Below are 14,441 nucleotides of genomic sequence, written 5' to 3' on the forward strand. Positions count from 1 at the left end.
TCAAACACCCCTAACTTTATATCCCCACTAAGCAAGCCCACCACATCTCTGTCTCTCTCTCTCTCCCTCCTATCTCTCGCACTGTTCTTCTATAACAAATAAAACACTGTAAATAAAAAGGCACAGTTCCCTCAGTGTTTGTCTAGCCTGGTAAAAACCTCCTCTGTGGATCTCACTCTAAGCCCTGTTCCTCATTACAGCTGGCAGCGTCAGTGATAATCACGTCATTTAGATGCAGCCTGTCCTTCGCTCCATTAGCAAGTCTGACTAAAGAATGTCCCCGACACAACACCCAGGCAGCTACACAGGGTTCACTGTCTGCCTGCTCCTCACGTTCTGAGAATGCATCAGGACTGAGGGATAGATAGAGACAGAGTGCACTGTGGGTAAAGAAGGCATAAAACGGTGAGGAGGAAATTAGTTTCGGATTGGATTGCTGAAATGACTGGTTTTGTCAACAAGCCACTGTAAATTCAGCCCGGAGGAGGATGTGTTTGACTGGCTGAAATAAGGCATTGCATATCCAGCTGATGTACTGTGTGTTTATTGGTGTATGATGTGTACACACACATGCGCACACGCACAGACACGCACACACAGACATGCAGACACACAGTGTGTATATTCAGTATACACACTAAGACAGAATGTCAGTTGCTATGCCTTATTTCTTGTCTCGTGTGTGCTCAGTGGCCTTTCAGCTGAAGTGAACTGAGGACGATGAAGGATTGTTCCCATTGGTCCCTGATACTGTTGAAATAGGGCATTGTCTGAGTTCTATTCTGACTGGGGTTTAGCCCTGAGGTTCTCGAGTAGAACATACAGAGAGAAACAATGTCTTCCCTCAAAAAAAGACAGGGTAGTACAGTATTGCTTTATCTGAACTGTCTTGCACAAAGTGTATCAATCAAAGCACATGTTGTGTTAACATATGAAATAGCCGTCTCCCAAAACTAACTTCAAAGGAACTAGATTATTTTGCATGTACTTATTAAGGTCCTGCATACTCTAATAGTGGTGAAGGATGCTTATGCATTCATTTCATGCCTTAATGGATCATTTTCGGTCACACTTTGTTCTGCTTGCTAAGGTTACAATTAGGGTTAGAATAAGGGTTTGGATTAGGGATAGGGAAGAGGTACGTTTAGGGTTAGGATAAGGGTTAGGGCTAGGGAAGAGGTACGTTTAGGGTTAGGATAAGGGTTTGGGTTAGGGCTAGGGAAGAGGTACGTTTAGGGTTAGGATAAGGGTTAGGGCTAGGGAAGAGGTACGTTTAGGGTTAGAATAAGGGTTTGGGTTAGGGCTAGGAAAGAGGTATGTTTAGGGTTAGAATAAGGGTTTGGGTTAAGGCTAGGGAAGAGGTACGTTGTATGTTTAGGGTTAGGATAAGGGTTTGGATTAGGGATAGGGAAGAGGTACGTTTAGGGTTAGAATAAGGGTTTGGGTTAGGGCTAGGGAAGAGGTACGTTTAGGGTTAGAATAAGGGTTTGGGTTAGGGTTAGGGAAGAGGTACGTTTAGGGTTAGAATAAGGGTTTGGGTTAGGGCTAGGGAAGAGGTACGTTTAGGGTTAGGATAAGGGTTTGGGTTAGGGCTAGGGAAGAGGTACGTTTAGGGTTAGGATAAGGGTTTGGGTTAGGGCTAGGGAAGAGGTACGTTTAGGGTTTGGGTTAGGGCTAGGGAAGAGGTACGTTTAGGGTTTGGGTTAGGGCTTGGGAAGAGGTACGTTTAGGGTTAGAATAAGGGTTTGGGTTAGGGCTAGGGAAGAGGTACGTTTAGGGTTAGAATAAGGGTTTGGGTTAGGGTTAGGGAAGAGGTACGTTTAGGGTTAGGATAAGGGTTTGGGTTAGGGCTAGGGAAGAGGTACATTTAGGGTTAGGATAAGGGTTTGGGTTAGGGCTAGGGAAGAGGTACGTTTAGGGTTAGGATAAGGGTTTGGGTTAGTGCTAGGGAAGAGGTACGTTTAGGGTTAGAATAAGGGTTTGGGTTAGGGCTAGGGAAGAGGTACGTTTAGGGTTAGGATAAGGGTTTGGGTTAGGGCTAGGGAAGAGGTACGTTTAGGGTTAGGATAAGGGTTTGGGTTAGGGCTAGGGAAGAGGTACGTTTAGGGTTAGAATAAGGGTTTGGGTTAGGGCTAGTGAAGAGGTACGTTTAGGGTTAGGATAAGGGTTTGGGTTAGGGCTAGGGAAGAGGTACGTTTAGAGTTAGAATAAGGGTTTCGGTTAGGGCTAGGGAAGAGGTACGTTTAGGGTTAGAATAAGGGTTTTTGGTTAGGGCTAGGGAAGAGGTACGTTTAGGGTTAGGATAAGGGTTTGGGTTAGGGTTAGTTGAAATGTTACTGATAGTCTGTAGAGCATCTACAGATGGATTATCCAAATAAAGTGTTACCCAATTTTTTTCAATTCATGTTGCATGAGGATAACTGAATGAGCTCAATGCCAACTGGTGCACACAGTTTTCGGCTGGCCTATTTTTTAGGTAAAAGGTCGTATTATTTTCTCTGGCTGACACTCGAAGGGCGGATAATGTCTTTCGCTTATTCAAAGACCTGCTGGCATTTTCGAAGGATGCCCTCGCAAGCCCTGTGCGGTTTCCTCCCAGTGGGTCGCTATGTTGTTTTATGAGCACATCATTGAGAATTGTGTTACTATGTTTTTCATGGCCTGGCTCCAATGACAACGGTGAGAGCCTGGTCCAGTGAATACACAGCAAGCCCAGAGACAAGAGGGGCCGTCGTCGACAGGCTGTGAATCAGCTGCGTCCGACTGCCGCCCACAACCCTCAGATCCTACCCATGATCCTCAGCGGCACAGTTCCGAACAGGAGGCAGCGACGCGTCCTTTACCTAAGCCCCCCTCGGATGTACTGCTCAGGAAGCAGCTGAATTTCTACATTTCCAATTCTGATGGCAATAACAGACTCCACTGCTTGGGCACCCGTCTGTCTATCTACCTGACATCTCGTTTCCCCTTTTCCCTCCTCTTTCCCTCTCTCACAAGGCTGTAAAATACATCCCAAACACATCCATCCGTCTGCAAGTCCACTCATCAGATAAAACAAATTGCCATCAGATCAAGGGTGAAATCTCCTAATAAGAGCAGGGTACACCTTATCTGACTACTGTTTACTAAGGAACAGTCACATGGTCCATCACTCGCGGCAGCTGCATTATCACGAGATCCCAGGCTGGGAATGGGGAGAGAATCTGTGAGCAGCCTCTCTGTCTTCAGGCTGGGAGGTTGGTCCCAGCCCTCAGCAAGATGCATGACCATCCACACATTAACAAGGACACACACAGGGAGCTAGTGTTTACATGAGATAACCCTGTATAAGCCGGCACGTGATTCATCTTGTCTATATGGTCTGTTAACACAAGGTGCAAAAAAGTAGCTAATTTATTCTGAAAAGTTGGGGAATGAATGGGACTTCATTTGCATGCTGGTAAAGTATACGGCTGATTTGGGAGTTAAAGGCTAAGTTAAACTGCTACACATTGATGAGACAAAAGGGACTATCAGAGTTTAGAAGGAAAATGAAAATTACAAGGTTGATGTAACCATTTCAATTCGAGCCAGTACAGACAAACTGAAACCTCCATTTTCTGAAATTGACTGGAATTGGTATAGCTGACCTACCATCCAGTTTTTATAGCACATTTTTATACACACTTTTTATAAGCCATGAATATGAATGGACTGGACCATTGGCATCACTCACCCAGTGGAGGGGGTCATGATACAGCCCCCGCGGTCCACTGTCATCCTGCAGCCACACCCCCGCTCTGGAGTGTCGTGGTTCATGCCAAAGTTGTGCCCCAGCTCATGTGCTAAAGTCACAGCCGCGCCCAGGGGATTATCCGAATGATCCTACAGAAAAAAAAACACATTCATATTCTGTCGAAAAAACGAAATGGAGAAAAAACACAACTGAGAAAACACATTTCTGTACTTTGTTCAGTGAATCTTTCTGAAAACCATTAGTAACTATTGTATAATGACTGCTTTGTGTCATGTTTAGCAGGAATAGCTAAGTAGAAGCACAATATTTAGTTCATTGAGCTCGGCGCATATAAACAGCTACAAGGTACAGTAATACAGTTCACTACACATCTACATATCTATCTTAGTTCGCTTGACTCTACAGGCTCACAGTGGTTCCATGAGGTGCCACTGATCCATATGTCATTAGACATTCTGCACATGGACGATGGGAGCTCATCGGAGGCTGTCTGCTGTTCCCTCACCAGCCCCAACCAACCCCAATCACACACTACTGCCGGTGGGGACAGATGCTGGGGAGCAATATAAACCTGCTGCATTATGACATTTTAGTGCACCGATAAGCTAGACCACTGTCCTTCAGAAGGAGACAGGGCAGAGGGAGGGGAGGGGGTGTAGTGAGATAGGGAGAAGGACAGAGGGAGGGGAGGGGGTGTAGAGAGATAGGGAGAAGCGCAGAGGGAGGGGGTATAGAGAGATAGGGAGAAGGGCAGAGTGAGGGGGAGGGGTGTAGAGAAATAGGGAGAAGGGCAGAGTGAGGGGAGGGGGTGTAGAGAGATAGGGAGAAGGCCAGAGGGAGGGGAGGGGGTGTAGAGAGATAGGGAGAAGCGCAGAGGGAGGGGGTATAGAGAGATAGGGAGAAGGGCAGAGTGAGGGGAGGGGGTGTAGAGAAATAGGGAGAAGGGCAGAGTGAGGGGAGGGGGTGTAGAGAGATAGGGAGAAGGCCAGAGGGAGGGGAGGGGGTGTAGAGAGATAGGGAGAAGGGCAGAGTGAGGAAACCCAGGAAATATTGGACAAACGTATCAGACAGAGAAATGCAGAGATGAGTGCAGAGTGAGAATGGAATGAGACTGAAATAAATAGTGGCAAAGACACTGAGACACAAAGAGAAGAAAGTGAGGGAACACTAGAAGTGAAGGTAAGACCAGCTGCTGAAGCTTGCTGCACAGTTAAGTGCAGAGAGTGTACAGAAGCACACACAATGGCGGTATAAATTATGAAGGTCCCTCCCCATGGAACTTTACCCACTATGTGCGTGTGTGTCTTTATTAAGCCACACTAGGTGAACCACAGCCACTAAGCCATAAATGATGTATAGACACACTGAAACATACACACACACACACAAACACACACACCAAGCTCTGAATTTAATAGGGGAAACTGGAGACAGAAAGACTTGTCTCAGTCATATAATGTTTCCCCTACATATATGTGGACGCTGTCATCCAACGTGACGTAACAAGGCACAAAAAGTAGGCATATGAATCAGCCATAGGTCCCTATGTCTCTAGACAGCCCCACAACTAGTCTGATTTCAGGTGTTGTGTACAGAGGCCTTGATTATTGTCCATGAGAAACGCATTCTTTTTCCCTTTAAAAAGGAGGGCCCTGATTACGGAGCCGCATGGCGGGACCAGTTTCCTGGGGTTTTACTGGGAGAACGTTATGTCTCTCACAGCCCTGTCATGTTTATGAGAGGTCTCATGGATGTCACTGACTGGTGCGGAACATACTGCACGCATCACGGTTGAGTGCCCCCGTCACAAGCACTGTAATTGTAGAATCAATGAGAGTGAATTGACGTAGTCGAAGTCAGAGTCAGCCCTTCTAGGCTAGCTGCGATGGGCACAACACGACAGGGTTAGTTTGGTCATGAAAGGGTTTTACGGTCTTTCTGATATAGTTTCCAGACATGCAGGGGGATATTTTATCTCCCAAAACAAGATGATTGTATTTTGTTTACATTTAATGACCAAACATTTGTTTAAAAACCCAGTGGAGTACAAACTGTGAAATTCAACCTACATGTGGAGTAAATAAAGGGTTGGAGTTAATTATAACATATGGTGGAATATGAAGAGGTTTGGCCCTATAACTCCATACATGGTTCTGTAATCCTGCTCCAAGCCTTCGCCATGTGTGAGTAATCGGAAGAACAAACATCTGGAAATATCCAGCCAACCCTGGCCAGAAGAAAAACATATCTATTAAAGAGATTTTCTGGTACTTTTGTATACTTTTTGGCCAGTAGTTCTGAAAGTAGCGCTCGCGAGACAAAAGTTGCGTACTACATCATTAATGTGCAGATATATGCATCACGTTATTGCTCTCTCTCTCTCTCTCTCTCTCTCTCTCTCTCTCTCTCTCTCTCTCTCTCTCTCTCTCTCTCTCTCTCTCTCTCTCTCTCTCTCTCTCTCTCTCTCTCTCTCTCTCTCTCTCTCTCTCTCTCTCTCTCTCACACACACTGCTGTGTATACATCTGGCTAGCTGTCACTCAAATGGAGAGGGGCTGAAGCTTTATTGGCTAGAACTTGAATTGCTAGAGGGCTGGCCCACGTGGGGTAAATGGTATCAGGTGATACAGCGGGGATGGAAACACAGCTCACTTTGCTCATTGAACTTAACTGTGTGGGTTGTGCGTGGTAGTGAGTAAAGGGCATTCTATTTTGACCTATAGTATGTCCTGGCACAAATAATGTATCACCCCTCATAAACATTTGAATGCGTCTTGTTTAAGCTCTGTGACTTACCTCAAACCCACATCGGCCTACATTTATAACTGGACTGGTTGGTTCAATTATTTCAAATGACCTTGGATGTGTGTGTGTGTGTGTGTGTGTGTGTGTGTGTGTGTGTGTGTGTGTGTGTGTGTGTGTGTGTGTGTGTGTGTGTGTGTGTGTGCGCGCGTGATTGCATCTGTGTGTACTTGGGTGTGAATATCCTGGTGTTTACATCATTTCCTCTGACCCTCCACCAAACAATGAACGGTGAACACATTTTCTTTACGCGGTGCCTCTGGATAGCGATAAGCTGAGCTCTGAACAATATCAATGCGGTTGATAGCATCAGACGGAATAGAGGAGGAACTCCAAGGTTCACCTTATACTCACCATGACGATGCCTCCAGACTGCTCCACTGTACACATGCTCATGATGGGGGCCATGCCAATGGTGGTACCCTGGAAGTACACCCCACTGGGGGGAAGGGGATCGAGGAGAGGTATAGATGGTGACTTCAGGGATTAAATACATACGAATAATCCAATCATAGCCTATTCATATCCCAAATCACAAACAAGGGAATTGAACTGTATGGGAGGTAGAACTTGCGTGTGTCTCTTTGTCTGAGTGTGTGCTTCATGTGTACTGTAGGACCTCCACCTGATGAGCTGAGCGTTGTCGTGTGACTTTGTAGGCAGCAGTTTGACTTTCCTCCAGTCTAGGAACTCATGCAGGGTGTTGAAGGGGTCCTGAGTGACAGGACACTTGTCAGCGTCGCTCCACACCTCCAGGCCCACTAGGGCCACACGGATGTTCAGGACCCTATAGAACTGAGGAGGAGGAGGAGAGGGCCAGTGAGTAGAAGGATGCATATGTAAATCTGTCCGACAATGTATTTTTGGACAGATTTACATAAACATGTAGTATGGATGACTTGCTTGGGACCCTTATACTAGCGATCTATCGATAGCTGTAAAATACAATTTTAGATAGACTAAAATCAGTTGTGAGAGACTGACAGTAATATATTAGCCTGATGTGGCATTAATCTTTACTGCCAGAGGTATTTCTATTTTAAACATAAGATGGATCTCTGCTGTGCATTGGGAGGTGGAGGTATTACCTTGTCCACGTAATTGGCTATCTCTGCCAGTCTCTGCTTCACCCTCTCAACGTCCTTCCCCTGTTTCTGAAACTGAACACACAACCACCAGGTTAACATTATTAGACGTTAGGAAGCAAAGAAGGACAAGAATATCGGATGAGTGCATACGATAATGCCCATAATATACAGTACTGAAAACTGGGTTCAATATCATTTGAACAAGTGTGACCGTGAGACATCGCCACGTTGGGACATTCACCTCCATTTCTTCCCAAACAAACGGACTGATTGTTTTGGTACACCGACTTTTCCAACATGACTATTGCTATGATCATTGGTATTTTTATATCATATAATCATTATTATAGTATTCTTTATGTTAGCTTCATAAGAACACAAACGCTCCAGAGTCTGGTTATCATATAATTTACTGCCAACCTGTTCTACTCACCCCCTGCTTTGTGAACTGGGATCCTCAAAGGACATCGTTTAAAAGGGGAATCTTTGAAAGTTTATCGTAAATGCTTAGAGTTAAGTGTTAGCCATTGTAATGTCAACTGTGCAATAGTATTGCCATTCAAGTGTATTACCATTCAATTGTACATGGCAAGCAGATCTTCTGCTTGTCGAGGTAACATGCTGTTGCTAAACTCTGCCAAATACTCAGATATGTGAGTAATGTGAGTAGTTAATGGGCATTTTACCCTGTGTTTGAGGTGTCTGGCCTTAGGCCCCAAGTCAAGGCTATTTTGCTATTTTTGGCACAAGTAAGTTAATTTATATTTTTTCAACAAAATATTTTTGGAAAATATTTGTTCTCAGTTTTCCTCATCATGTATATTTTCTCCTTTACACAAGCTAGTACAGTATAATGGTACTTCTATGCAGTAAGGGCCCATAAGTTCCAGATACCCTGTATCTTTAACCTGTCTGAGAGAGAAGGCATAACAGGTCGGACAGGTTGTCAAGCTGCGATCAATCTGGATCTGGGCTGATCTCACAGTGGGAAAGAAACAATTGGCAAGTCAACGGGGAGCATGTGCACTGGCAGACATAGCATGTCAGAGGCGTCGGATGCAATCAATGTTGAGACAGACTCTCCTTTTTCATCCCACTGTGCATCCACCTGCTTGACTGTCCTAAGTGTGAGCCGACTTAACCGAACCATCCAACCTGCCCCTTATAGAGCTGGTCAACAGCATCAGCTAGGGGCAGCCAAGGGAAATCCCAGTGCGAGCCTTTCTCTCCTTCTTCTGCATCCACACCGTTTCCTGTTTCCTGTCTAGTCCACTGGGGAATCATTCAGCACTTCCTGTGGAATACGGCTGCCACCGACGACCACACTGATTGCAGCAGCACACTGACCTAATTCTGCCGTTACCAAGGTGGGTTTGTTCTTGCGTTCTTAGTCTTGCCTATTTTCTGCAGCAAAGTCCGTGTGGCTTACATCCTCATGCCCATCTCTAGCCATTGTGAATGGGCAAACCACATAGGCATGGTAATGATGAGGGCTGATGACAGGACTTTTATACATGCATTATAAATACATTATAGATACGTTTACCTCTCTGTTGTCTGCAACGATGACCAGCTCTACATATTTGGTAGTTTTCTGAGCGTGCCTCTTGTTCTGTGATGCAGAAAGCGGGAGAGAGGGAGAGAGAGGGGGGGGGGACATGGGATTCTAAATTTAACCACCCTTCTCAAGATCCTCCCATGGTCTTTTTTGATCACTGTAAACAACGCACACTTACGCACAACTTCCTGTGAGTCCACAGTGGGTTCTTTATGTTAAAGCTACTTCAAAACATTGCTTATTAATCTTTCAAAAGGCTTCTGTCACGGCATCACCTTTGATTTCAACTTCGCATTAACCGCCTACACACCAGTGGTGAAAGCTTCACAAAAAAAGCCTATTATTCATCTGCTGAGTCACACAGACAGCAGACGCTTTTCTATGAAATATCTTGTTCACCTATCTTAGTACTCCTGTGTTTTTCATAGAGAGGTTTTAAAGCATTAGCATTGGAAGCTGCTGATTCACTTTGTCAGTGAGTGTCTTGGTTCTTGTTTCTGAGGGAAAAGGGAGGCCCAGGATTAAGGGTGGATGCAGGTACTGTGGTAGTGGCAGATGGACCTGTTTACCTGCTACATGGAGACTGGTGTGGGGAGCAGAGCCCACACTCCTGCCCTGGCCCTGATATAGGACTCTGGAGCCAGGGTGAGAGGGAGAGAGTAAGGCCAAGGTTGGATCTCTACCATGGATCATGTGCTGGTCTGAGCTCCAATCCAGGTACAAAACCAATCCAGTTTAAGCCCTGGTTCCTGATCAAGTCCAGTCACAGCCACAGCGCAGAATTGCTGTCATTGTATTTAATCGATCCAAGTGCCACAAAGAGCTATGTTTTACCAACAAAAGTATGGTAAAAATAAAAGGCAAGCATTATTTTACAAATTAACATTTAACATCTCCCTAAGGCTTCGCATTACAAAACCAAAATAATATCAGCCTGTTTCAAATGGTGGCATGTATTACATCAGAGAAATTAAGAAGTGTTCCTACGAATCTTGTAAGTCGGCAGATAAGTTGATTCCCCCGTTCATGAAAGATGGCCTCCTCTTCACTCTGTTGTCAAACCCAGAACCCTGTGTACAGCTGGTATCAGAAAGCTATCTGGACGACAACGTCACACGTCCTTTAGCCCACGCTCCAGACCAACTAAAACATCAATCCATTATCAAGCTCTGCCTTTTCAACACTTCTACGTCTAATGATTCTTCCGGGGAGCTTCATCACGAACAATGTTGTTGATGGAATCCTACAATATTACTAAAGTGGTATTTGATGGAGGTTATCTGAAGGGTCGGATGAAAAACTCAGATGCTGCTGAAGTTGATGACGAGCCTTACCCTGGTACTGAATGTTCTGAAAGGGCTTCTCAGATGGTTGTCAGGGGTAACAGAGGACATGTTGAAGCCATGACCACAGGTTCCGGGGGACAGGTTGAGGTTTTCCCCTCGGTAGATGATGTGTTTATCATTGTCCTGGTACAACGATGGTTCAAGGATGAAGGTCTTATTTTGAAGTGAGATGAAACCCCTGGAAGAGAAGGAAAGACAAGGTACAGTAATGCTGTTCAACAGATCTGGCATAATGCATTGGCAGTGTGGACAGGGTTAGCTTATCTGGCTGTGAGCAGTGCGGGTGGGTCAATTTTCTGGACCTTTTACACAATTACCACATTAACATTGTTTTACACAGAAAAAAACATCTTGCCGGTTTTGTTTGAATATGGTATAACCCACAATGTTCCTTGGTTCCTTGAGATGTGTAAAGGCTGTGGGCTCTGCCCCAGTCACTCCCTAGCCACACAGTCACTCCCTAGTCACTTCCTAGGGTGTGTTCAGCTCGCTTCAACATTTTCTACGTTGTGTGACAGTTCGTATTGAACGACACATTTCCTCAAAACGGTGTGCACCAACAGCCTTTGAGGTAGATTTGCTCCTGTTTGGTGGGTGTGGCGAATCAATATGGATGTGACCATCTGAAATCTCAAAACTCATGCAGCAAATTACATTTATGGTAACTGCCACAATAATCACAGCTTTTTCAACTGGTCTTTCAGTTTCCGTTGAGTTTAACATTGCACACCGTTCTGTCGTACTGAACGTAACCCTGGTTTGAGTGTGTCAGGAAGGGGGAAGCCATCTTGATCATTGACTGCATGTGTGGGCAGAAATGTTTGTAACTAGGAAACTGTTTATAGTTGAAAGGCTATTTCTAAGGCTTACTGATACATTTGTTTTTCCCCCTCTGTACTACCTTTCCTTTGGATTAATACACAGCCTAACAACTCAACTGGAAAAATCTTTATTTCCTTTCTTGTGGCTGGATTATTTAGATTTTAGCTTTTTGAGGGACTGAACTAATGGCTCGCAATAACTCAGTCAATGTAAATGGACACACAGACCTACAGTAGATTCAACTGCCCGAAATGTGTTCTTAGGCCAACCAAAACTCTGAAACAATTTGTTTTGGCATCAAAGCCAAGCCACATATTGCTCGTCAAACATCTGTCTGCCTCAAGGATTTTGTCATGAGGTACAAGATTTTTAAAAAGAAAGCATTACCAGTAAAACTCCATTGGGGTGGACTCTTCAGCTACAGCAATACTTCTAGTTCAGGTGTATTACCGCTAAATGTTCCTAGTCATTAGCTTTTATTGTGTTGTTAAAAGGATAATGGCATATTAAACGCTTTCTCGTCACATAATGCATCTGTAGTTTTGGGGTAATTAAACAGGAGATGAGCGTACGTCAGCAGGCTTTCTGTTGCTGTTACCACTCAGTCAGGCAGGCAGCTTTATTACTTCCAGGTGGCTATTAGGCACAGACACATGCCCAGAGGAGAGGACAGACACGTAGGCCATCATTGTAAATAATAATTTGTTCTTAACTGACTTGCTTAGTTAAATAAAGGTTAAATAAAAAATGTTATAAAAATAATCACTGGGTGGCCCAGACCAAGTCCATTTTCTCTGTCTAGGGATCGCTTATATCCTCTGGTGGACTCTTCTATACTCTTGGGTAAGTGGACACTCATACCTGATTGTTGACAGAGCTTTAAGGGCCAGTTACACAGTATGTCTGACTGAGGCGGCTGGGATCTTATAGAGTGAAGTGTTACTTACCGGAGTCCAGAGCAGGTGCTGAGAGTGACGTCAGAGTTAGCGTGGCCCTCCACTTCTCCATGGTAGTAGCAGTTCTTCTAAAAAACACCATCATGGCACTCAAATCAGATTTGAACTGTGTCAGGACGTTCTTCACCATGCTATAATATAGGGTAAATCCATTTGAATTCAAACACTTTTTGACAGCAACCATTTTGATATGAATGAAATGTTTGTCATTTCCAATTTGAAATTTGACTTGATTTGGACAAATTAAAATGTCCATTAATTATAATCCACTTAATAATTCACATTTACTTTTGCAGCAGGTTCATTTTCCTTCTGTAGCAAACTGGCTCAAATTAAGATCCTACATCTGTATTGAAATCTTAGAACTATAGATAATAGGGGGCGCTAGTGATCAAGACATGGAGTAGGTCATGTTTTTCCGAGCTAATGCTGAAATTGCATTTTTTTAAATATATATTTTTTTACTTTGACCCAAAAAGAACTAGGAAACACAGCCATTGAATGACTTGCTTTACTCTGTTCAACTTCTATTTTTGTTTTAATGTGTAAATGCCGAATAACCTGAAAAAGTTTACGTTTCATCGGACTCACTGACGAAAGAGAAAACACTAGGCCCAAGACGAGGAGCTTGTGTGCTTCAACAAATGGATTTGAAGGCCGAGATTCTTGCTTCTCCATCTATACTCAAGTCGGAACTCAAGGAGGCGCTCAGTGAGGACTTCCATTTTATTAAGTCGATATTACAAGCAGTCAAGAATGAGCTCACAAAGCATCCAGCAATGGTTCGGCACTGAACTGGATACAGTTAAGAAAACTGTCCGACATGGAACAAGGCTTGTCAACATGCTCAGACGACAAGACTACGCTACAAACTCGATAAGAAGCTCAAAACTGATGTGGCTAGCCTTAAGGAACAATTCATACATCTACAAGGTTATATGCGAAGATCCAATTTCAGGATCATGGGGGTAGCTGAGGACCAGGGCTCATGTTCTACTTCATCGGTCTCAAAGTTATTGAAGGAATCCCTCAAATTGGATAAATACATCCTTGTATACTGCTCACATCGGGGATCTCAAGCAAGAAAGCCGGGCAGAAAACCTTGCGTCACTGTGGCTAAACTACACTACTATCAGGATTGTATTGATGTTTTTTGTGGTGCCAGAGAATTAGGCCCACTTTGATGCAACGGAGCATCCATCTCTATCTTCTCAGACTATGCCCCCCAGCGTTGCTTGTGACCGTGCCGCTTTAACAATGTCAAGAGTCTGTTCTGTGGACGGACCAACGTTAGGCATGGTGTAGGTTATAACATACATATAACATCCTGCTCCGTATAACATACAACAGCACAGAGAAAGAGTTCAAAGACCCCATAAGGCGAAGGCCTTTGTGAAGACGAATATTCTACCAAGGTCAGACGAAGCAAATGACTGAATGTTTACCTATTTGGCGATTAGGGTAATGGATGAATGTTTCTACCACTGCAGACTCAGTCTTTCTTTTGTAGATACTGTATAGCGTTGCCAGTGGTATCAGTTGATATTGTTATTATTAGGTAACGTTAGTGCCTTAGTTCTGGTGAGTCAAATGTCCTTTTGTTTTAACATTTTATTTTATTACCATGAAGCTGCTCATGTCTATTTGCTGTAAGATGTCATTTATAAAATGTTTTATACTTTCTTTTAAAACAGCCTAGTTTTGGGTTGTAAATAAGTCATTCTTATTTATTTATTATGCACAACTTCTTCTAAATCCTTCATTATTTCAGCAGGGCTCTCTTCTCGATAGGTTTAGTATTCCCCACTACAAGCACATCATGTGTGTATATGTTTGCGTGTGGATTAGCGATTACCTTGTTCTATTAGGTGACCAAGGTGACCAGGTGGAGTTTACTTTTCTATACCAGACTTCAGAGTATTGTTTGTTTATGTTTTTTAATTCTTCTTCAAATGTTGGGTTTTTCTTTGCTATTTTTGTAAAAAATGTAATGGATTAGTTGTTATTGTAATCTGGCATCTAACCTTTTCCCACCTGACTTTACATGGCTAAGCCTAATAACATGAGAGGGACATCTGGTTGCTCGGTCATTTTTGCTAGCTGGAATGTTAAATCTTTAAATCACCCAGTGAAAT

The 14,441-nt window shown here is 43.9% G+C and overlaps 1 protein-coding gene and 1 long non-coding RNA gene across 3 annotated transcripts in view; one reads left to right on the top strand and one right to left on the bottom strand.

Moving 5' to 3' along the window:
• The window catches only part of LOC124041230 (disintegrin and metalloproteinase domain-containing protein 12-like), a 144,429-nt gene that overhangs the window by 33,008 nt on the left and 96,980 nt on the right, over nucleotides 1–14,441 (bottom strand). For both annotated transcript variants that reach the window (XM_046358582.1, XM_046358581.1), the window contains exons 5-11: nucleotides 12,298–12,374; nucleotides 10,517–10,706; nucleotides 9,171–9,236; nucleotides 7,625–7,696; nucleotides 7,162–7,331; nucleotides 6,891–6,975; nucleotides 3,716–3,864 (exon numbers count right to left, since the gene is read on the bottom strand). In XM_046358582.1, coding sequence (XP_046214538.1) covers nucleotides 3,716–3,864; nucleotides 6,891–6,975; nucleotides 7,162–7,331; nucleotides 7,625–7,696; nucleotides 9,171–9,236; nucleotides 10,517–10,706; nucleotides 12,298–12,374 — 809 coding nt within the window. The remainder of the gene's footprint in view (nucleotides 1–3,715; nucleotides 3,865–6,890; nucleotides 6,976–7,161; nucleotides 7,332–7,624; nucleotides 7,697–9,170; nucleotides 9,237–10,516; nucleotides 10,707–12,297; nucleotides 12,375–14,441) is intronic.
• LOC124041231 overlaps nucleotides 8,901–14,441 on the top strand; it is a 32,811-nt gene continuing 27,270 nt past the window's right edge. The window contains exon 1 of the long non-coding RNA XR_006839903.1: nucleotides 8,901–8,991. This is a non-coding gene — a long non-coding RNA (uncharacterized LOC124041231). The remainder of the gene's footprint in view (nucleotides 8,992–14,441) is intronic.

Source organism: Oncorhynchus gorbuscha, linkage group LG08 (assembly GCF_021184085.1).
Source record: "Oncorhynchus gorbuscha isolate QuinsamMale2020 ecotype Even-year linkage group LG08, OgorEven_v1.0, whole genome shotgun sequence".
NCBI lineage: Eukaryota > Metazoa > Chordata > Actinopteri > Salmoniformes > Salmonidae > Oncorhynchus > Oncorhynchus gorbuscha.